This window comes from Grampus griseus (genome assembly GCF_964374135.1).
Source record: "Grampus griseus genome assembly, chromosome: 2".
In the NCBI taxonomy this organism is placed as follows: domain Eukaryota; kingdom Metazoa; phylum Chordata; class Mammalia; order Artiodactyla; family Delphinidae; genus Grampus; species Grampus griseus.
This window is the reverse complement of record NC_139018.1, coordinates 149,524,057-149,545,780: the sequence shown is the minus strand read 5'-3', so window position 1 is coordinate 149,545,780 and position 21,724 is coordinate 149,524,057. Positions and strand designations below refer to the sequence as shown.

Below are 21,724 nucleotides of genomic sequence, written 5' to 3'. Positions count from 1 at the left end.
TCAACAACTGAGTTCTTTTTAAGATTATGAAGAGATGATTATTTTCATCAGAAAATGAAAGCCTTTAACTATGACGTGTAGGCCTGGGGTCACCCCCGGAGGAGGTGAACCTTTCCCGAGTTCTCTGCCCTTTTATCAGTATGGCTCCCACCGCCTGCCCTTCCACGGCGGCGTGGATTCAGGAAAACTCAGTCATCGCCTCGGCTTGAATTAGTTCTTACATTAGGAACAGCGATTAGAAAGTTTCTTACAAAAGAAGTCGAAGTGACTTTCTTTTCTTAAGGCTCGTTCTTCACATTTCACCCCCAAGACTACCTGACCAGAGCGGCTGCAGCCTGCAGAGTTTGGGGGTGGGGGCGGGAGCAGCTGCTGGGCTGGCAGGCGGTGGTTGGGGGGACATGCTGCATGGGAACCCGGCCCTCCCCGGTGACTCCACGCTCTCCCTGCACAGGCTGGGCTGCGGTGCCCTCGACTACAGGGAGCTGGCCCAGCAGGTGGACCTGAAGACGGGGGGCCTGGCTGCCACCCCCCACGTGCTCCCTGACGACTCACACCTCGATACTTACGAGCAGGTAGCCGTTTCCTCAGCACAGGGTGGTGAGGGTTGGCTTCTCCTGCGTCTTTTTTTCTTTTAAATTACATCATAATTAATTTCTTATTCTTTTTCTTCTGTCATGATTTAGGGTGTGCTCTTTTCATCTTTCTGCCTTGATAGAAACCTACCAGACATGATGCATCTGTGGAGTGAAATCTTTAACAAGTAAGTATTTGCAAAGACGTAAATCCCCAGACATGCCAGAGACCCAAGTCTGCCGGGTCCTGAGAGCGGAAGCTGCATGCCTTTGTTGGTTGTTGGTTTCTTTCCCCCTGTGACTCCTATGGACTCGTGACATCTCCAGGGGCGGTTTACATCATCTAAGAGCCTACACTTAGCAAATTTCCCTGCTGTTGAAGGGGGCATGGCTGGGTCTCATTTACTACCTTTTCTTTCTCTGCAGCCCCTGCTTTGAGGCCGAGGAGCACTTCCGAGTGCTGGTGAAGATGACAGCTCAGGAGCTGTCCAACGGGGTCCCCGACGCAGGCCACCTCTACGCGTCCATCAGGGCAGGCAGGATGCTGGCACCCGCGGGGGACCTGCAGGAGACCTTCGGGGGGATGGACCAGGTGACGCGCTCAGGGGCGGCTGGGTCTCCGGGGCTCGTAATAGATTGTTCGTGTCTCAGGAAGTCTCACTCAAACTGGCCAAGTTTCATGGGGAAAAAGTTTTTTCGCTCACCCTCCTCCTTCCAGCCTGCAGCCCCTCCCGCACCCCCCAGCCGAGCAAGTACACGTCCCCCACAAGCACAGAACCTGGCCCTGCCGCTGCCCCACCCCGTATCCCCGCGGGACCCCGTATCAGGGAAGTCTGGTCCAGGCCAAGGGCGCGTCTATCTCTACCTGTCAGTTCTCTGGCTTAGGTGAGGCTCATGAAGAGAATCGCAGAGATGACGGACATCAAGCCCATCCTGAGGAAGCTCCCGCACATCAGGAAGCATCTTTTGAACTGTGATAACTTCAGGTGGGGTTGCAGTTTGTTTCTAAGCAGAGACTCCATCCTCATCCTGTGTCACCACGTGTAGTTTTAGATGCTTTTTAGAAAACGCTTGGGAGACTACAGAACCGTTCTAGACTCCAGATGTTCTAACCATGAAAGAGCTGTTTTATACAGAATTTGAACAAGTGTCTTGGGAGGTGGGGAGTAGGGCAGGCTGCTTTAACCTGGAGCCACAGGTGGACTCCCTGCTGCACGAGTCAACAGCCGATGTTCCGTAAATGAGCCTCAGCGAGACCCCGCCGAGGTCCTCTTGCCCGAGGCCACGGTGAAAGCGCAGAGGTTCTTGTGAGAGTAATTGTGCACCAGTTTGGGGTGACCACCAGCCTCTGCACGTGGTCGGCCTTCAGCTCAGGTTGTGACACGAACGAGACTTAAAGGGGACGACAGCTGTTGAGGTGGCAGCACCCGCCTCACCACCAGCGCCGCTGCCTTAGATGAGCTTGCAGCTCCCTCCCTGGAACACGCCCCAGGACGTTGGCCCGGCAGTTCTTGGGAGTCACTAGCAGGCTCTCCCGGACCATCTGGGCAGCAGGAGGTTGGGGCCTCTGGCCAGCAGAGCTGGTGCCCAGTTAGTTCCTGGGCCGCCCGTGCACTCACGGCTGGAGTCTCAGGGAACTTAACCACGGGGACCTTCTCTGTTTCCTCCATGAAATAGTCCTTTGCAGGTTTAGGGCAAGGAAAGAGAGCATGTTTGCAAAGCAGTTGGTCTAGAGCCTAGAACACGTTGTCATAGTACCTGTTATTTCAACGAAAATAGACTTAGTATTTATGGCCAAAACCAGAAAGGATACAATTTGTCAGTATGTATGATGGTGTCTGTGATTCTGTAGAGTTCAGAAGAGCCACAGAGAAATGTTTTTGGGGAGCGTGGCAGTTCTTTGCCTAATGACCGGTTCATTCTGTTCCAGACAGTAATTACGTTTTCAGTCCTCTGATACTGCAGCCCTGAAGGCACTGTTGGAGGTCTAGTCTCTGCGTCCTCCTTGTTCTCAGGAGAGCACAGAGTTTAGCGGAGCTGGCTGCTTATTGTCTGTAACACACTGAGATAAGGGACAGGCTTTTTTGTACCTGGAAAACATGTGGTGAAGGAAGACGGCTGTAGTGTTGCCTTGTTTGGCTGCTCTTTTATTCGGTTTTTGTTTTTGAGCATTATTTTGTATGTGATTCATTTTTGTTTTAATTATGCAAAATGTAACATTTTTATTTTTCATAGTAATGGTTTTCTGCACATAGACTTTTTTAAACAGATGTTCCGTGAATGCTACTCCCCAGCAAATGTCTCAGGTGGAGAATTCGGTGGACAACTTCCTCAGGACCCTCAGCCGGAGTAAGAAGGAGCGGAAGCCTGCGCACCCACACGTGGTGGAGGTGAGGCTGTGCCCCCTGCCCGCCCGCCTGCCCGTGGGGCCAGGAACCCCAGTGAATCCAAACCCTGTAGTCTGGCCTTCGATGCTGTGCTCCCCTGTAGCCACTTGAGCCTTGCAGTGAAGTCTCCTGATTGGAGGACCACTTGGGCTGGGGATGCAGCAGCCTCAGAGCTTGAAGCCTTGAGCAGATGTGCCCTGACGCTTGTCGTGAGCTCTGTGCACTTCCTGGAACGTACCTTACCTGCCCACGTGAGCTTAGGTATTTACTCATTTCTCTGGGAAACTTTACTTTCAGAAACCTGCACCTAAGGGACCTGGCAGGCACTCCCCATTCACGAGGAAGCTGGTGACGGTGAGTCCCTTCTGCTTAATGCCCTGCCCGCTGCGCATCCGTGGGCCCTTCCGTCACCAGCTGGGCGGTGTCGGGTAGGACCGCTAGGTGCTGTCTGTGGACGCCTTGTGTTCAGTCCACCTGTGTTTAAACGTCACTGCCACATAGGGGTCACCTCCCCTCCTGTGCGCCCTGCTGCCCCTGAGCTCTGGTGGCTGGCCTGGCTTGTCCTTGGGGAGCGACCGAGCAAGATCACACGCACTGCCCTGGGAATGGCGTGGCATGAGATGGTCCCAGGGGAGTCTGGGTTGGGGGTAGGATACCTCATTCAGCTGTGAGGTGAGGTGGTGCAGGACGAGGTCATCAGTGCCTGGCTGTTACATGTGGGGACGTGGCTGGGTACTCGGGGCACCTGCCCAGCTGGCCCCTGGGCCACACGTGGTGATGGCCTCTGCCCCTAGGACCCCACCTTCAAGCCCTGCCCGCTGAAGACGCACTTCCAGCTCCCGTTCCCGGTCAACTACGTAGCCGAGTGTATCCGGACTGCCCCGTACGCGGCCCCGGCCCACGCCAGGTGCGAGGGTGTGGGGCACCGCCGGGACGCTTAATGGTGGGTGCAGAGCAGGTGTGGAGCGCGGCGCTGCCGCCGGGCTCACGGGAAAGTGTGTCTGTGGGAAGTGTCATCACAGCTCCGCTTTTCCATCAGCTTGTTTCCGTGTTTACAGGAATCAGACACTCTGCCAGGCCATCAGGAGTAGGAACGTGTGTTTCAATGTTGAATAGAAAGATGTAGTTGAATAGAAAGATGTAGGTTCAGAAACAAAAACAAGAGGTACCTACTCCTGGGTGCTGGGATTATAGGTGTTTTTTCCATTCTTCTGTATTTTATAATTTCCCTTACGTAACAGAAATAAGTTTCTGAAAAAATGCGTGGAGGGTGGACCCCCCCCATCCCTGTTGGGGATCAGGGCCTATCTGCATGGGGTCTCCACCCTCTCCTGGAGCCTCGGGTTCACTCCTCCACCCGCGTCCCCTCTGCCTGCGTCGACTGCTCTGTTGTAGAAAAGACCAGTCGGGGGGCTGGGGGGCATGAGTGGGCAAGGCCCCCGTCGGGTCGGCTTGGCTGCTGTCCTTCCGGAACCACCTCGGCTGTGCTGGGGCAGCAGCTGTCACTGCTTACGATGGAAGTCATGGGGACGTGGGACCCCTGATAGAAGCTCACGCTGTTGGAGTGTTTTCTGAGGGAGGGACGCCTCGTGTGTACACGCGTGAGTGCACAGCTGACGCAGGGGTTTAAGTAAGTGATGGGCTACACGTTCGCCTGCATCATGGAAACCACTCACTGCTAAACGTTCCGTGTGCCGCGGCAGGTCGAGCAGGAGGGACGTTCCTGTCCCACCCCTGTCACCCAAGCGTCTGAAAGTTCATCTTCCTCACGTTTTTCTCCTATTTTAAAATTTAAAAAGGGTCATGATGTATGTATCACTTTACTTGGTTCTAATTTTGTTCTCAGACACACTTGCCATTGTCTTGGGTTACTGTGTGTTATATATTTAGTACTGCCCTGCCAGCTGCGTTGTTTTTAACTCAGGTTTTTTTCATCTTTTCAGTCTCAAGATCCTGGCACGCTTGATGACAGCTAAATTCTTGCACACGGAAATTCGAGAAAAAGGCGGTGCTTATGGTGGAGGCGCCAGACTCAGCTACGGCGGGATCTTCACGCTCTACTCGTACAGGTGAGTCGGGCCGTCTGGCCCCAGTGTTCTCACACGCGGAGTGAACTTCAGAAAAACGCTTCGCCTGTCGTCGCTGGGCCGGCGTGTAACCCCACCCAGCAAGGTCGTTTAGGCTGCAGGCCTTAGGGACAGCGGGAGGGGACAGAAAATAGCTCTGGGGTTTGGTAACCAGGGTGTGTAAGGAGATGACCTGGAAGCTCTCCGGGGCTGGGCTAGGTCTTCAGGCCCAGACTGTTCCGCCCTTTTACGTCTCTGTTCTGTGGCCCTGCTGCCTCTCTGGCACGTCCGAGATGGAGGGTTTCTCTCTGGCCCCGACTGCTTCATGTCCCGTGACATGGACTGATGTGGTCATGCGGGGGCTGCGGGTCTTGAGGGACATGAAAAATGAGGCGTTTCCCACAAGATGCCCTCAGGACATGCACGTGAGAATGAGGGGCCTTGGAGCTCTTTCTGTTCAGGGGAGGACCCCGGAAACTGGCCTCTGAGGTGATCATTGCGCCGTCTGGGTGCATGTTATGAGCGTCTTCTGTTCCTTCTGGCCGGTCCCCCGGCTCTCCTGTCCTGGGTCACAGTGGTGTAGTCAGTGATCAGGTGGCGAAGTGTGGGTGACAGGTGAGGTCTGCACGGAGAGTGTCGGTGGCTTGTGTGGCCACATGTTAATTTCCAGAGTGCTGGGTCGTCTGGACTGTTAAAACAGCATTAACAACCCCGAAGCATGGAAGAACTGAAGTCATGCCTGGGTGTCCCCTATACTTTTTCTGCCAAACATGTGAGTCTGACTCCTTGGGTCTCCAGGGACCCGCATTCCACGGAGACGCTGCAGTCCTTCCTGAAGGCCGTCGACTGGGCCAAGTCTGGGAGGTTCACGCAGCAGGACATCAATGAGGCAAAGCTCTCTGTCTTCGCCGCCGTGGACGCTCCGGTGGCTCCTTCAGACAAAGGTATCTGGCGTAGGTAACGTGCCTCGAGCCGTGGTGTCAACAGCCGGGACCCCACGCTGCTCCCCGGGCTCGCGCCCTCCCAGCCTCCACGAGACCGTGCGTCTCAGCCAAGTCGGGAGGAGAGCGTGCTGCGGGCGCGTGACGGGCAGCGGTGTGACCTTTGGTGGAAACAGGCTGTAAAGGGCCAAGGTGGCCACATGCCCCTCCATCATATCGCTTGTGCTCACTCAGGCCTGGACTGCTTCCTGTATGGCCTCTCAGATGAGGCGAAGCAGGCGCACCGCGAGCAGCTCTTCGCTGTCAGCCACGAAGATCTGGTTGACGTGAGCAACAGGTGAGTAGGGGCCAGGTGGTTTAGTGCCCAGACCCTGCGCCCCCTGCTGCTGCCTGGGTGACCCCCACCCATCCACCTGCAGGTACCTGGGCGCCGGGAGGAGCACACATGGCATGGCTCTGCTCGGACCAGACAATGAGAGCATCGCCAAGGACCCGTCGTGGATAGTTAGATAGCAGATGACCCTGACTCCATGGGACTTGGCCCAGCCTTAGGCCTCCTGACACTGAGCTCTGTGCTTTTCTGACCTTTATTATTTTTTTGCAAAACTCTTGATCATATGTATATGTGATCATATATATGTATTTATCATTCTTATGATTTTGCCTGGCAAGTCAGACGAAAACTCTTGTCTTGAAGAAGGAAATAAGTGCCAGAGATGCACAGATTATAGTTTTTAAGACTTTCTAATGCTATGAATGCTTATTTTACCTGTTAATCCTAGAACATGTATTTTAAAAATAAAAGGTGACTGACCTACCTATGCTTTATAGTCATTATTATTTTAAATCACTTTTTGTTAAAGCAGTTTTTAGGGCCTTTATGGAAATGCACGAGCAAAGGGACAGAGGTGTCCCGATGTCTGCTCTCCACTCACCCTGGCGGCGGGGCTGCACCAAGGCCGCGGCTGCGGTGGACAGGCCTGGAGGACGTGGGGCTGGGGAACAGCATCAACTCTGACTCCTCCACCCCGTCAGGCTGTCGGACAGAAAGGAAACTGCCGGCCCTGCCTTGAAAGGAACTGAATCCCCTCCTCCGCCTCCTGCAGGTGCACAGCAGGGGCAGACTCAGCTCATGTCTAAAGACTCAGGTGCGCATCCACCCCTGCCCCCCTCCCCCCGGGGGGTATCACCTTACCTGGCGCCCTGGTCCAGGGCCCTCCCGGTGCACTTGGTGAGTCACCCACGCGCCTGCCAGTCAGAGTGCCACCTCTTTCCTCCGGGTGCCTCTGTCCTTGCCTGTCTCCTGGCTCCCCAGTTCTCTAGAAAACATGTGCCTGTATCTGCCGACAAAACCCTGAGAGCCACTCACACCCTGAGGTTTTCAACTCCCACTTAGAAAAGAAAGAAACCGGGCACTGTGGTTGGCTTTTAGCAAACATTTAATTCTGCAAACATTTAATTCTGCGGGAGCCACAGTTTGTGAAGCAGGACACACAAGACGGCACAGCTGACACCCCGTGCCGGGGGCCAGGGGACGGGGAAGGTGGGCCGCGCTCAGGGTTCACTTGGACGATGCTCACGTAAAGTGCTCATAAATAACTTAAACGTTACAAAATGGGCAGGTGGGGCGTCTAGATGGTGGCAGGCTCCTCGGGCCCACGAGGCTGCATGGGCTCCAGCTGGCCCGCGTCCGACACCTCGAAGCTGGCCTTGTACTTGGCCAGGATCTTCATGAGGGGCCGCAGCTTCAGCCACCACTGCTCCTTGGGGATCCTGTGCCTGTGGGAGGGGGAGGGGCAGCTGAGCAGGGCCTGGGCCCCCCACCCAGCAGGCCTCCCTCCCACTCCTTCCCACAGGGCCCCGTGCACTTACACGAAGTCCGTCTCCTCCTTCAGCTCGGCCACAGGCTGGAAGAGCAGGTTTCTTTTGCTTATTCCCAGCACACAGACGGAATCGTCACTTACAAATCTTTTTCCTATAAGACAGAAAAATGATGTAAGAAAATGAGGGGGTGAAGTCAAGGTATCGGCACAAATAACCAACGTCTGGAGTGAAGGGAGGACGAAGTGCTGCGGGCACTGAAAAGAAGAGGGTATTACAAAGATTTTCATGCTAAATTTTCTGAAAATTTAGATAAATTTAGAACTTCGTGGAAGATAAAAGACAGATTCAAGGAACAAACACCAGCAGGTCTATAAACACTGAAGAAATTCAGCTGTCAGCTTTCCCTGCACAGAAAGCAGAGCTGGGATGCAGGTAGAGGTTTAGCAAACATCCAAAAATCAAAACAAAACTTGCCTTAGAAATGCTCTGCCCGGGGAATCCCCCCACCCCAGCCTCTTAGATGCTAGAACAAGGCTGCCCACCCCCACCACAATGGACAGAGCGGATGGGGCCAGCCTGCAATGAGAAGAGCATGCACAGCCGGGGGTGTCAGGGGCGCACCCCAGGAAGGCGAGGTGGCCTTAGCACTAGCAAGTCGGCTGAAGGAAGTTCAAGTGACCGTCTCATTCGACGCAAGTGTTATTATCATAGCCTTCACAACTGAAAAACTACTTAACATCAGAGGTATCCAGTAACTATTAAAGACCATCAGCAAATAGTAAGTTGCAGAAAGAAAGACTTCAGTTAAATATTAGTAAGAATTCTCAGTCATGAAACATTGAAGGCGTTCCTTGTGCCATTAGGGTCGAGAACAAGACAGGAGTTCTGCTGTCACTATGTCAGGATTTCTCTGGAGGGAACACAAACACCCACAAAAAGTATCAAGGAAAAAACTAAAAGGTTGTATACAGATGCCATATGTGTGGATAATAAGAACCAAAAAACTATCTACAAATTACTAAATTGAGTGTGTAGAAAGTTACAGATTGCAAAAATCAGTGTACAAAAATGAGTTGTTTCTGTACACCAGCTATAAGAAACTAATACCATTTGCAATAATATATTTTTTTAATAAATTTATTTATTTTTGGCTGCATTGGGTCTTCATTGCTGCTCGCAGGCTTTCCCTAGTTGTGGTGAGTGGGGGCTACTCTTTGTTGTGGCACGTGGGCTTCTCATTGCGGTGGCTTCTGTTGTTGCAAAGCACAATGCTGTAGGCGCACGGGCTCAGTAGTCGTGGTGCACAGGCTTAGTTGCTCCGCAGCATGTGGGAACTTCCCAGACCAGGGATTGAACCCGTGTCCCCTGCATTGGTAGGGGGATTCTTAACCACTGCACCACCAGGGAAGTCCCATACAATAATTTATTTTTAAAATCACTAAGTCAGGAATAAACTTATCAAAAGATATGCAAGATCTTTATGTAAAACGATGCTTTAATAAGATAACAAAAGGCCTAAATATATGGAGATTAAATGTTCATGAGTTAGAAGTTCAATACTTTAAAAATGTCAGTTCTTCCTCCAAATGATTTGTTATTTAAATGTAACCACCACCACCCCCAAAACAAAAAATCCAACAGAATTGATGGACCTTGACACAAAGGGCCAGGAATAGCCAAAACTGGAAGAAGGCCCAGGTAGGACTTGCCCTACTAGATATTAGTAATTGTTCACAAAACTGGAACATTGGCACAGATCGGTAACTGAATGCCAAAACATCAACCTAACAATCCAAAAATAGTGCCTTAAGTTTTTGGATACCTGGTCTATGATGGAGTTTATATTGCAGGGTAGGGGGAAAAAACGGATTTTTCAATGACTGGCACGCAAATAACTACACATGGAAAATATTACACCTTAAACTGCATATCAGTTCAAGTGGATTAGATAGCTAAATGTAAAAGGTGAATATTTTAGTAACACAAAAAGCTCAAATTTTCAAGGACAAAGTTAAAAAAATTGGGTACATTAAGATGAAGAGCACTTGGGATTTCCCTGGTGGTCCAGTGGTAGAGAATCCGCCTTCCAATGCACGGGACATGGGTTCGATCCCTGGTTGGGGAACTAGGTTCCCACACGCCACAGGGCAGCTAAGCCCAGGCGCCACAACTTCCGAGCTTGTGCCGCGTGCCGCAAACTACAGCCCACGCACCCTGGAACCCACATGCCACAACTAGAGAGAAGCCCGCATGCCACAACGAGAGATCCCATGTGCCGCAGCTAAGACCCAGTGTGGCCAAAATTAAAAATAAAATGAATGTTAAAAAAATTAAGAGCGCCTCATTAAAAGATAACCTTGCAGAAAATGACAGGGTTTGCCACAAATGGGAGACACACGTCTGCAACATGTGACTTTAACAATATAAAATACGGACTTCCTTATAAAATATTAAAAATTCCTCTAAAATCAAAATATTTTTAAATCCTAAGATGATATAGACAAACAAGAAATCGTCGGATAACATGAAGCAGTAACAGAATAAACAAGAATGATCCATAGGCAGGAAGGTCCTGGCATTTCCCTCATAACCTAGAGGTTTAGCCACTTACAGCCACGGTGGGGGTGGGGGTGGGGCCTGTCTCAGTCCCACCCAAGTCCCACCCAGCATCACAGCAATACTGCAAAGGTGACGGATCCATCGGGTGTGGCCCAGGGAGAGAGGGGATCTCGTCCTGCAGGCGAGCCTGGGGTGGGTGAGACTGGTCTGGAGAACCCGGCCCAGGGTCAGGGCAGGATCCAGAGGCCCTGGTTGGGCCGGGTGGCCGGAGGGGCCAGGGTGGGCCACAGCAATGGTCTCAGAAGCCGGCCCTACAGGGAAACGCACTCTGTGCTTCTCTCACCTAAACCACAAAACCAGAGCCTTGGAAGGTTTAATCCTACGAGGTCAAACCCTGAAGGAGAGCCGGGGAATGACATCACCAAATCCCGAGCTTGCTGCCAGTGGGACAGGACGAGTCAAACGTGGAGAGAGGACCCACCAAGGAGGACATAGTCCAGGCACCTCGCCATCCTCCGTCATTTTCTCCAAAAAGAGAGGCCATAAGGAATCAATGAAGAAGCCAAGTATCTTAAGTAAAAGCCAGTTCAGAGCGTCCACGAGGCAAAGAAACACAGCCAGGAAAGCTCCCATCTGGGGTCTTGCTAGCGGAGCCCTCACCGTAAGGCCAACTGGCCCGAGGCAGGGGAACACAAGCAGATTCACAGGTTGCATCAGACCGAAACTCTCCGGACCACCCAGTTCCAGAAACTGCCCTGGAGACATTCCGGACCACCCAGTTCCAGGAACTGACCTGGGGACTTTGCACCTGGCCCAGCCTTCCCGCCTTTCGAGGGGCGGGACTAACGGTCCCCCAGGATACCCCAAAAGACCACCAAATAAGGAATACCCTGCGCCCTCCCAGATTCACCACACCCCTTTCCCTTCCCCTATAAAGTCTTGCCCAACCCTCGCCCAGGTGCGACTTCTCTGGCCCCTTTCTCTCGGACCAGTGAACCTCGCCCGGGAGCGCTCCCTAATGAAGCTCCCTTGAAGCTTTCCTCTGTTTCACGGTGCCCTTTGTTAAGATCTGACCTTACGCTCACGAGCTGGCAGTTTTCCATTAAAGGAAGACAGATGTTGCCACGTGACTGGAACACCTCCCTCAGTAATGAGCATTTTGTTTCATTAATTACTTTTATTCCTAATTATAACCTGAGTCTTAAGCAGCAGCCACAGAGTTGAGTGAGAGCTGATTCTGTCCCATGCAGTCCAAGGCTGGGTGGAAGCCAGGGAGAAACGGGGACCCAGAGCACGGCCCCCCCAGCGCTGCGGCCGCCCCGCTGCCCACTTGGTACCTCTCCCCGCCGGCTCCTTCAGCTTCGCGCTGATCCACTGCATGGCTCTGGCGGAGATTTTGGTTCCAAAGTTTCTATCAAATGGAGAAGGCGCCCCACCCTGTTGGTGGTTAGAATTACCTGAATGTTAGTTACACAGCGACACCTTTCTGGCTGTTAGTTTTTTAAAATGGAATAGAAATTAAAATGACTATTTAACAAAATTCACATCACATTTCTGAGAGACTCAAATTTGTAAATATGGGTTTTGGGGGGGTTTTGTTGCATATTTCTATCTCCTTGTATATGGCTGGGACCAAACAAACCAAAACAAACCCCATAACTCCTGCAGCCAAAGCCCAGCCCATCAGGCATCTCAGTGCTTCCCCGAAGGAGGAGGCTTTTAATCAACCAACCGGTCAAGGAACATCTCTGTTATTTTAGAATCTTTAGCAGGATTCCTTAACCTTATTTTGGGGTAGGTTACGGGGGTGGGGAGGGGTGGTCACGGTTCCTTTAAGAATCTGATCAACTCTGTGGGCTCGCTTTCACAAAGGCGCACACACGCCCACCAGTCCATTATGTAGTTTCAGGGGATTCAGTGCATTAATGGGCCCTGAGCTACAAGTTCCTAAGACACAGGACTGAGTGGTGGTGATGGACAGGCCTGCTGTCAGGGGACCGGGTCCCTCCACACCCACCGCCTGCCTTGTCGTCTGGGTGCATTTATATGTGTACCCCAAGATTCTTCCCAAATCGCTCCAATTTGATGGAAATCTCAAAGAAGTATCATCTGTCTGAGATTCCAATTTAAATGGGTAATAAGGCCTGAAACTGGATCAAGTACTTAATTTGAATGTCTATCCACTCAACTGGTGTCACTATTTATATGAAAGTGGATGGTTTTCCTTAAAAAGCCCATCTGCCCAGATATCACAAACAGTGGAAAGGATTCCTGAGGCTGGTGATATCTGGTGTAACAATAACACAGTTCAGATGTTGATTTTAATCATCTTGGAATTTACCCATGAATACACATTCTTTTCCAAAATGGCTAAAGTAGGACACCCATCTGAGAAAAGTCACAAGCATCTGGCCGCCTCCCTAGCCCACGGCCCACCTGCTGCATGTGACCCAGCACATTCTTCCTGCAGTCGAACACCCCCTTGCCCTCCTCTGAGTAGAGCTGGTAGATGAAGTCGGTGGTGTAGTTCTCACTGCAGCTCTCGTTCCTGAAACACATGGCAGCTCGCTCCCATCCTGCCCGCCGCTGCACATGGCCTTCTCTATCAAGGTCAGTGGCTTAAAGAAATGACTTGCAGAATCTTAAACAAGAAAACTGACTACACAGCAAAAATGAATTTTTAAAAATCACCGTCCAATTATTTAAATGCCTGCAATTCTGAACACAAAGCAGCACAGTGACTCCGCTCATTTCTCCAGGATTCAGAGCGATATTGTGCAGAGAAGTGGCCGCTCGCGGTGGGTTAGGCGAAGCGGGTTCTTTCTGAGCAGCCGGGGCGCAACTGGGGGCAGCCAGAGGCCCCTTACCTGAGCACGAGTCCCCTCTGGATGGTGGTCTTCATCTTCTCCGTCAGGTGCTCCACGTTGGACTAGGAAAGAGTGTTGTTCCCTTAGGACACTTTCATTAAGCGCCTACTGTGTGCCGGGTACTGTCCGGCCCTGTGACAGTGGCAGCGGGGAAGTCGGGGCAGCTGCTCCGAGTTCACCTCGTGGCGGAGAGGACAGCAGACGCGTGACGTATCAGCTAGTGACAAACGCCAGGGAACCTGTAACCCAGCAGCCCACGGCCACGGCAGGGGGAGGGGGGTGTCACTGAGTCAGTGCCACGCATGGCGTCCATGGGAGACGCTTGCCCAGATGAACGGTTTCCCTTGAACACATCAGTGTGTGTATTCCATGTACTCGCCTAGAGCTGCTACTTTCCTCCACGGCTCCTGATCCATTTCCATGACAGTGTTTTCTATCTCAGAGGAAAATACCTGTTACCTGACTTTATACAGAAACTCGTGAAACTGCCTACCAAGCATTTTCAGGCCAGGAGAAAGCTAGAGACTCAAATCGGTGCACAAATTTTCTAAGGAAGGACTGTTGTGTCTTGAGAAAGGAAATGTGCAAGAAAGGGAGAGAGTGACACAAAAGCAAACATTTTTAGAAAGAAGCACGCTGCAGGTAGTGAGTGTATTTCCTGTCCTGGTTTTAGCTGAAAACACCTACTTTGCTGCGTCCCTGCCTGGTCAAGCCTCCCCGGTGGGCGCCGGGCAGCCCTCATTATGTCCTGCGGTCCCAGGGGACGAGGGGCTCCTCTGGGCAGAGGTGCTGTCCTCCAGCTGCTGCACATTTCGCCCCACTCAGCCCCACAGGGACACCCGAGCTCTGGCCTTGTGTGTACCCCACAGCCTGGACATCCGTAGCCATCAGCCGGCAAAGCACCGGGCCCCCTGAACACGTCCGCATCCCTGTGGGTGTGGGGCCTTCCCAGGAAGGGCGATAACTGCTTAGTAGACAAGAGTGTAAGAGACAGAAACTTACAAGCTGGGGTTAAAGAGCAGCAGGTGCCCTGAAATGTGTCTGTTCCTGCTGTTACCCTGTCACCGCGGACAGAGCCCTAACGCGTCACTGGCGTGAGCGCCGTCAGAGGACGGGGGGCGGGCGGGTGCCCGAACCTGGCACATCACCAACGCCTCTGTCGACCCATCAGGCGGCAGCGCCCCCAGCCCTGTGTCCGCGTACCTGCAGGTCCCGGATGTCGAAAGGCTCCTCGAAGATGTAGGCGGCATCGGCGCCGGCAGCCAGCGCCCCCATGTTGGCCAGGTAGCCGCAGTAGCCCCCCATGGTCTCGATGATGAAGACGCGGCGCTTGGTCCCGCTGGCCGACTGCTTGATGCGGTCACACGTCTGCACAGAAGAACACGGTCAGGCCCACGTGGGACATCATCCTACAGCCCGGCCCTGACCTCGGTCGGTGCGCTGGGGCCCCTGCGCCCTCTGCCCGCGGCCTCGCGGGGCTGCGCTGCCGGGCTTGTCGGGCTCGGGCAGCGGGCAAATCCCTTGCTTTATTTTCTCCTGGAAAGCCCCGTGGACGCTTGGACCTGGCTGTCCTCAGTCTATCCCTGGACTACTTCCCGTGGGGCATCTCTCCCCAGAGCCAGACGATGGTTCTAGACCTGCCCCCGGAAGACTCGCCGATACGCAGATGGTCATCCCCCCCACGCCCCCACCCCAAGGAAACGCCTGCACCGGGCCCTCGGGGACACAGAAACCCGTCCAGCCACCGTCCTCTCTCGGGGGAGCCTGCAAGACCCCTGCCCTGGTCTGTCCACCACACACGCTCGTGTCTAGATCTGGCCTCGCTCAGCCCTTCAGGAGCATCACACCAGTCTCCCCCGCCGCCTGCCCCAGGGGCCTCTCACAGCCTGCTCGTTGGGGCTGGACTGCGGCCCCCAAAGACACCCAGGGCCTCGTGCCTAGAACCTGAGACTGAGCCCTTATGTGGGAATGAAATTCAGGATGCATGGTCGCCAGGACTGCAGGTCCCCTCTGCCAGGGGCTCTGGTGACACCTCGAGGCCTCTCTCCACAGGAGTCACCACAGCACAGGTTTCTGCAACTCAGTAATTCTCTGATTCGGGGGTGGGGTGCCTTCCTCGCTAGACTGCAAATCCCATGAAGACGGGAATCACACAGTCAGTGCTCAGTAAGTGTCTGACAATGAAAGAAAGAAAAGCAGGCAGCATCCTGCCCCATCCATCAACCAGTCACGGGTAACTGTACAGGGTTCCCTAAATCAGTCCGAACAGCTCTGAGTCCAGAATGAAATCTTAAATGGGGGGTGGGGGCTTGGGAGACCAGGGGTCACGTTTCGGGGAAAAGAGGTTTGTGCACCAAAGTATAACACCACCCATGTGGAGGTTCTCACTCCAGTGCTTCGGGTTAAACGAGAAGGAGCGTTTTGATGAACAAACACAGGCTCCCTTCCATCTATTCCTTACTATACTTTCAATGTGTTTGATGGATCGTCACCCTCCCCAAATAGTTAGATTGATTTAATCAAAATTCAGTGCGCGCTTCAGCCGGTGGGCAGCTCTGTGTTCTCCAGGAGCCAAGATAGGAAGAAGAAATCGCATCAACACGACCCATCTTGTCTTCCCGGTACTTAGGCGGGGATGTAGGTTCCCGGCAGTGCAGGGGTCACAGGGGGCGGGAGGGTTTCCACGGGCTCCTTTACGTGGCCTTCGAGCACTTAAACCTTCCTGCCTGGTCTTTGTCTCAGAGGAATTCAGGGCTGGGGGGTGCACAGGCCCCTCCCAAGCTGCAGGTCATGTGGGTTCCTTTCCTGACCCATCCTGACACTGAAGGCGGAGAGTCACTGTCACTATCGCAGAGAGCAGCACTGTAACCACCTGACGGCAAAGCCCCTCTCCTCTGAGGCAAGTACCTGCGTCTTGGCCCCGACTCGGGGACGGTGAAGAGGGAGCCACCGCGGGCGCCTGGCAGCTGACCCGGCCTGGGCAGCTGGGAGCCCCGGGGAGGCAGGCGCTTAAACCCCTGTCAACTCTCTCATTCACCCAGGTTGTGTCTGAGACTTGAGTTCACTTGATCTAAAAATAGCGAGTCGTCCCGGCAGCGTCTCATCCAATTGCTGAGAGCAGGGCTGGCACGGAAGAGGCTGCAGGACCGTGCCCCCCAGTCCCTGGTGGGTGGTACAGGGCCGGCTGGCTCTGATTTCTGGGGTGAGAGGAGGGCATCCAGGAGGGCCGACGCCCCTGCCCGGCGCGGACCAGCCCTGACTCCATGGCCACTGCGGGAACATCCCCTCTCGTCCAGCGCTGGCGCCCTCTGGTGGGGGGACAGAGGATTCCCCAAGAAAAATCCCCGGGAATTCTCCACTGTAGGAAAATCCTCAAGTTATTCCAAGTCCCAGAACTGCTCACATTTTGCCACATGGGTGTTGTAAACATAAAGCCCAATGTGCTACCTGATGGAAGTGGAGAGGCTACGTGTTGGGCCCACAGAGCCCCCATCTTGGGGAGCAGAATGCCCCAGACGTGCCCGTCGGCCTGGACGGCGGAGATCCTGGTGACGGCCTCCCCACCTTGCAGTCAGAGCCTGCACTGAACTGCTCATTTCCAGGGGTCTGTGCCCAGCTGAGCGCGAGAACCCTTCAGCACAGGGGGCTCTGAACCTCTGCGGGGGTGGGGTCTCGATGGGGCAGGACACGCCCCAGAGCAGAAGCCGGGTGGGCGGGGCTCGGAGGCGCTGGCCCCGCAGACAGAGCGCGGGTGACACCTGAGCTGCTGGACCCCCACTTGGATGCGGAGGGGAGGGGCTGCAGGTGAAGCCCCTGAGGGCAGTGCCCTCACACCACAAGGAAGGGCGTCTCCTCCCCATGGCCCGTAGTCCGCTGGACTCCCCCGCCCCAACCTGCTCCATGTTCCGTCTCCTCCAGTGGACCACGCAGCCAGCTCGTCACCTGGGGACCAGGCAGCAGCCTCACCACAGTGGGAGGCACCTCAGGCCTCTGGTCCAGGGGGTGCAGGAACAGGGATCACCCAGAGCACCCATGGAACAGCCTATTTTTAGTCAGCACGGGGAGGCTGACCTCTCCGACCCAGAGACAGAGAAGCTGGGTGTGAAGTGACGCAAACTTGAGCTGATGGTAAACTGGGTTCATTTGTCCTGGAAGATCGGATGGGGTCCCCCTTCCGTTTCTCCTGGAGGGGGAAAAACAGACCCTACGGGTTCCACCTGATGGGCTGTCTTCTTGCAGCAAAGAAACAAACCACGAAGGGAAACAGAGAAGCTCTTACCTCCATGACCACATTCAGGAAGGTGTCACAGCCCACGCTCAGGTCTGTGCCTGGGATGTTGTTGCTAATGGTGGCGGGCACCACATAAATGGGGACACAAAACTCAGGGTAGCTATTGCTCTCCTTCAACAGCACCAGCGAGCTATGCAGAGCCTGAACCAAGGTGGGCACACGGTCAGAGGGAACCTGCATGGATGTGGTCAATGCAGACTAAGAAGTGGGGAACATGGGGTGCAAGAGGGGAGATTAACAAGTGGGGGGACATGAGGTGCAGGAGGGGGAACCCAGTAGTGGGGGTATATGGGATGGAGGAGGGGTGACCCAGCAGTGGGGCGACATGGGGTGCAGGAGGGGACAATCAGAAGGGGCACCTGGGGTGCAGGAGGGGGGACCCAGCAGTGGGGAGACATGGGGTGCAGGAGGGGACACTCAGAAATGGGGGGCCTGGAGTGCAGGAGGGGGGACCCACCAGTGGGGGAACACAGAGTGCAGGAGGGGAGACTGAAAAGTGGGGGGCATTGGGTGCAAGAGGGGGGACCCAACAGCAAGGGACATGGGGTGCAGGATGAGAGACTGAGAATTAAGGGGCCTGGGGTGTAGGATGGGGGACCCAGCAGTGGGGACATGGGGTGCAGGAGGGGAGACTAAGAAGTAGGGGGACATGGCATGCAGAATGGAGGAAACATCAGTGGGGGTACAAGGGGGGCAGGAGAGGATTCTCAGAAGTTGGGGGACATGGCGTGCAGGAGGGGGGATCCAGCAGTGGTGGGACATGGGGTGTGGGAGGGGAGACTCAGAAGCAGGGGATCTGGGGTGTGAGAGGGGTAACCCAGCAGTGGGGACACATGGAGTACAAGAGGGGAGACTCAGAAGTAGGGGCCCTGGGGTGTAGGAAGGGGGACCCAGGAGTGGGGGACATGGGGTACAGGGGAGGGGACACAGCAGTGGGGGGACATAGGGTGCAGGAGGCGCGACACAGCAGTGGGGGCCGTGGGGTGCAGGAAGGGAGAAGCAGAAGTGGACCACCAGGGGTGCAGGAAGGGGGACCCAGCAATGGGGGGACAAGGAGTGAAGGGGGGGACACAGCAGTGAGGGGACATGGGGTACAGGAAGCGAGACTCATAAGTGGGATCCTGGGATGCAGAAAGAGGGACACAGAAGTGGGGGCCTGGGTGGCAGGAGGGGGGACTCAGAAGTGGGGGCCTGGGATACAGAAGGCAGGACCCAGCAGAGGGGGGACATGGGGTGCAGGAGAGGGGAACAAGCAGTGAAAGGGATCCAGCAGAGGGGGGACAGGGGGTGTGGGAGGGTGGACGCAGTAGTGGGGGGCCTGGGGTACAGGAGGGGAGACAGAAGTGAGGGGACATGGGGTATAGGAGGAGGGACCCAGCAGTGGGGGGATATGGGATGCAGGAGAGGGGACCCAGGAGTGTGGGGACATGGAGTGCAGGAAGGGAGACTCAGAAGTGGGGCAGCACCAGCCCTAGGTCCCCCTGAGCTTTGACCACACAACCTAGTGTTCTGACACAGACTCTGGGACACCGAGCCCTGCAGCCAGAGACTCGGGACCTGGTCCACACAACAGGGTACAGAACTAGCACCAGGACCTGGCTTCACCCACCAGCAGGTGGACACCCACTGCAGAACCACTTCAGCACCACACCCTGACTCGTCGGGACCCAGCCAACATACAGGCAGGCTGGCACAAACTCCAGGACCCCTGGGTCCTAAACCCACCACCAGCAGGCTGACACCAGCTCTGAGAGTTCTGGACTCCTCAGTCAGCCCCACCCACCTTCAGACCAGTACTAGCTTTGGGACACCCCAGAAGCTGCAGCCAGCTGTGTCAGGAACTGGCCCAATCCACCAGCAGGCTGACACTGGATCTGGGAACCCTGCAAACACACACCCCAGAACCTGGCTCTGCCCACCAGTGAGCCAGCACTAGCCCCGAGACCACCCAGGGTTCCACAGCCAGCTGCCTTGTGACCTGACCCCTCCAACCGTAGCTGGCAGCCTGGGCATAAAGCAGGGGCTCACAACCAACCAGACCAGGGGCCGACCATACCTACAAGACTGCCCTCAGCAGTCAGCTCACCAAAACAGAAGGAGCCACATAGCTCACATAGGGGACACCCCTAAAGCATACAGCTCTGGTGACCAGAGGCAAGTGTGCAGCTGGGATGTATAGAACATCTCCTGCAAAAGGCAACTTCTCCAAGATCAGGAAATGTAACCAACCTACCAAATGCACAGAAATGAAAACTGAAAATTAGGCAAAATTAGGTGATAGAGGACCATGTGGAAGGAATAAGATGAAAACCCCAGGAGAAAAACTAAGTGAAGTAGAGATCGGCAATCTATCCGATAGAGAGTTTAAGGTAATGATCATAAAGACGATCAAAGAACTCGGGTAAGAACTGATGAACGGAGCAAGAAATTTCAAGGTTTTCACACGGAGTTAGAAAATATAAAGGAGAAACCAAACACAGGTGAAGAATGTATACAACTGAAATGAAAAATACACTACGAGGAAGCAACAGTAGATTAACTGAGGCAGGGGAATGAATCAGCTAGGTGAAGACAGAGTAAGAACTGGGGTGCCTGGGGTGCAGGAGGGGGGACACAGCAGCAGTAGGGGGACATGGGGTGCAGGAGGGGAGACTCAGAACAGGGGGGACAAGGGGTGAAGTTGGGGTGACTCAGAAGTGGGGGACATGGGGTGCAGGAGGGGAGACCCAGAAGTAGGGGGACATGGGGTGCAGGAGGGGAGACTCAGAAGTGGGGCACATGGGGTGCAGACTCAGAAGTGGGGGGACATGGGGTACAGGAGGGGAGATGCAGTAGTGGGGGGACAGAGGGTGCAGGAGGGGAGACTCAGAAGTGGGGGGACCTGGGGTGCAGGAGGGGAGATTCAGAAGTGGGGCACATAGGGTGCACACTCAGAACTGGGGGGACAAGGGGTGAAGGTGGGGTGACTCAGACCTGGGGGGACATGGGGTGCAGGAGGTGAGACTCAGAAGGTGGGGTACCGGGTTGCAGGGGGGACCCAGCAGTGGGGGGACATGGAGTGCAGGAGGGGAGATTCAGAAGCGGGGTGACATGGGGTGCAGGAGGGGAGACTCAGAAGTGGGGCAGCACCAGCCCTAGGTCCCCCTGCGCTTTGACCCCACCAACTAGTGTTCTGACACAGACTCTGGGACACCGAGCCCTGCAGCCAGAGACTCGGGACCTGGTCCACACAACAGGGTACAGAACTAGCACCAGGACCTGGCTTCACCCACCAGCAGGTGGACACCCACTGCAGAACCACTTCAGCACCACACCCTGACTTGTCGGGACCCAGCCAACATACAGGCAGGCTGGCACAAACTCCAGGACCCCTGGGTCCTAAACCCACCACCAGCAGGCTGACACCAGCTCTGAGAGTTCTGGACTCCTCAGTCAGCCCCACCCACCTTCAGACCAGTACTAGCTTTGGGACACCCCAGAAGCTGCAGCCAGCTGTGTCAGGAACTGGCCCAATCCACCAGCAGGCTGACACTGGATCTGGGAACCCTGCAAACACACACCCCAGAACCTGGCTCTGCCCACCAGTGAGCCAGCAGTAGCCCCGAGACCACCCAGGGTTCCACAACCAGCTGCCTTGTGACCTGACCCCTCCAACCGTAGCTGGCAGCCTGGGCATAAAGCAGGGGCTCACAACCAACCAGACCAGGGGCCGACCATACCTACAAGACTGCCCTCAGCAGTCAGCTCACCAAAACAGAAGGAGCCACATAGCTCACATAGGGGACACCCCTAAAGCATACAGCTCTGGTGACCAGAGGCAAGTGTGCAGCTGGGATGTATAGGACATCTCCTGCAAAAGGCAACTTCTCCAAGATCAGGAAACGTACCCAACCTACCAAATGCACAGAAATGAAAACTGAAAATTAGGCAAAATTAGGTGATAGAGGACCATGTGGAAGGAATAAGATGAAAACCCCAGGAGAAAAACTAAGTGAAGTAGAGATCGGCAATCTATCCGATAGAGAGTTTAAGGTAATGATCATAAAGATGATCAAAGAACTCGGGTAAGAACTGATGAACGGAGCAAGAAATTTCAAGGTTTTCACACGGAGTTAGAAAATATAAAGGAGAAACCAAACACAGGTGAAGAATGTATACAACTGAAATGAAAAATACACTACGAGGAAGCAACAGTAGATTAACTGAGGCAGGGGAAT

General features: G+C 54.4%; 2 protein-coding genes across 3 annotated transcripts in view; one reads left to right on the top strand and one right to left on the bottom strand.

Annotated features, from left to right (window-relative positions):
* PITRM1 (pitrilysin metallopeptidase 1) overlaps positions 1–6,775 on the top strand; it is a 31,440-nt gene extending 24,665 nt beyond the window's left edge. For both annotated transcript variants that reach the window (XM_082649451.1, XM_082649452.1), the window contains exons 17-27: positions 452–572; positions 684–760; positions 999–1,164; positions 1,458–1,558; positions 2,842–2,962; positions 3,257–3,313; positions 3,754–3,866; positions 4,903–5,028; positions 5,824–5,969; positions 6,201–6,303; positions 6,386–6,775. In XM_082649451.1, the coding sequence (XP_082505577.1) occupies positions 452–572; positions 684–760; positions 999–1,164; positions 1,458–1,558; positions 2,842–2,962; positions 3,257–3,313; positions 3,754–3,866; positions 4,903–5,028; positions 5,824–5,969; positions 6,201–6,303; positions 6,386–6,479 (1,225 nt within the window). In that variant the 3' untranslated portion in view covers positions 6,480–6,775. The remainder of the gene's footprint in view (positions 1–451; positions 573–683; positions 761–998; positions 1,165–1,457; positions 1,559–2,841; positions 2,963–3,256; positions 3,314–3,753; positions 3,867–4,902; positions 5,029–5,823; positions 5,970–6,200; positions 6,304–6,385) is intronic.
* A 620-nt stretch (positions 6,776–7,395) lies between these two features.
* The window catches only part of PFKP (phosphofructokinase, platelet), an 83,388-nt gene continuing 69,059 nt past the window's right edge, over positions 7,396–21,724 (bottom strand). The window contains exons 17-22 of the mRNA XM_082648821.1: positions 14,420–14,584; positions 13,217–13,278; positions 12,786–12,897; positions 11,687–11,786; positions 7,839–7,941; positions 7,396–7,745 (exon numbers count right to left, since the gene is read on the bottom strand). Of these exons, the coding sequence (XP_082504947.1) occupies positions 7,598–7,745; positions 7,839–7,941; positions 11,687–11,786; positions 12,786–12,897; positions 13,217–13,278; positions 14,420–14,584 (690 nt within the window). The 3' untranslated portion in view covers positions 7,396–7,597. The remainder of the gene's footprint in view (positions 7,746–7,838; positions 7,942–11,686; positions 11,787–12,785; positions 12,898–13,216; positions 13,279–14,419; positions 14,585–21,724) is intronic.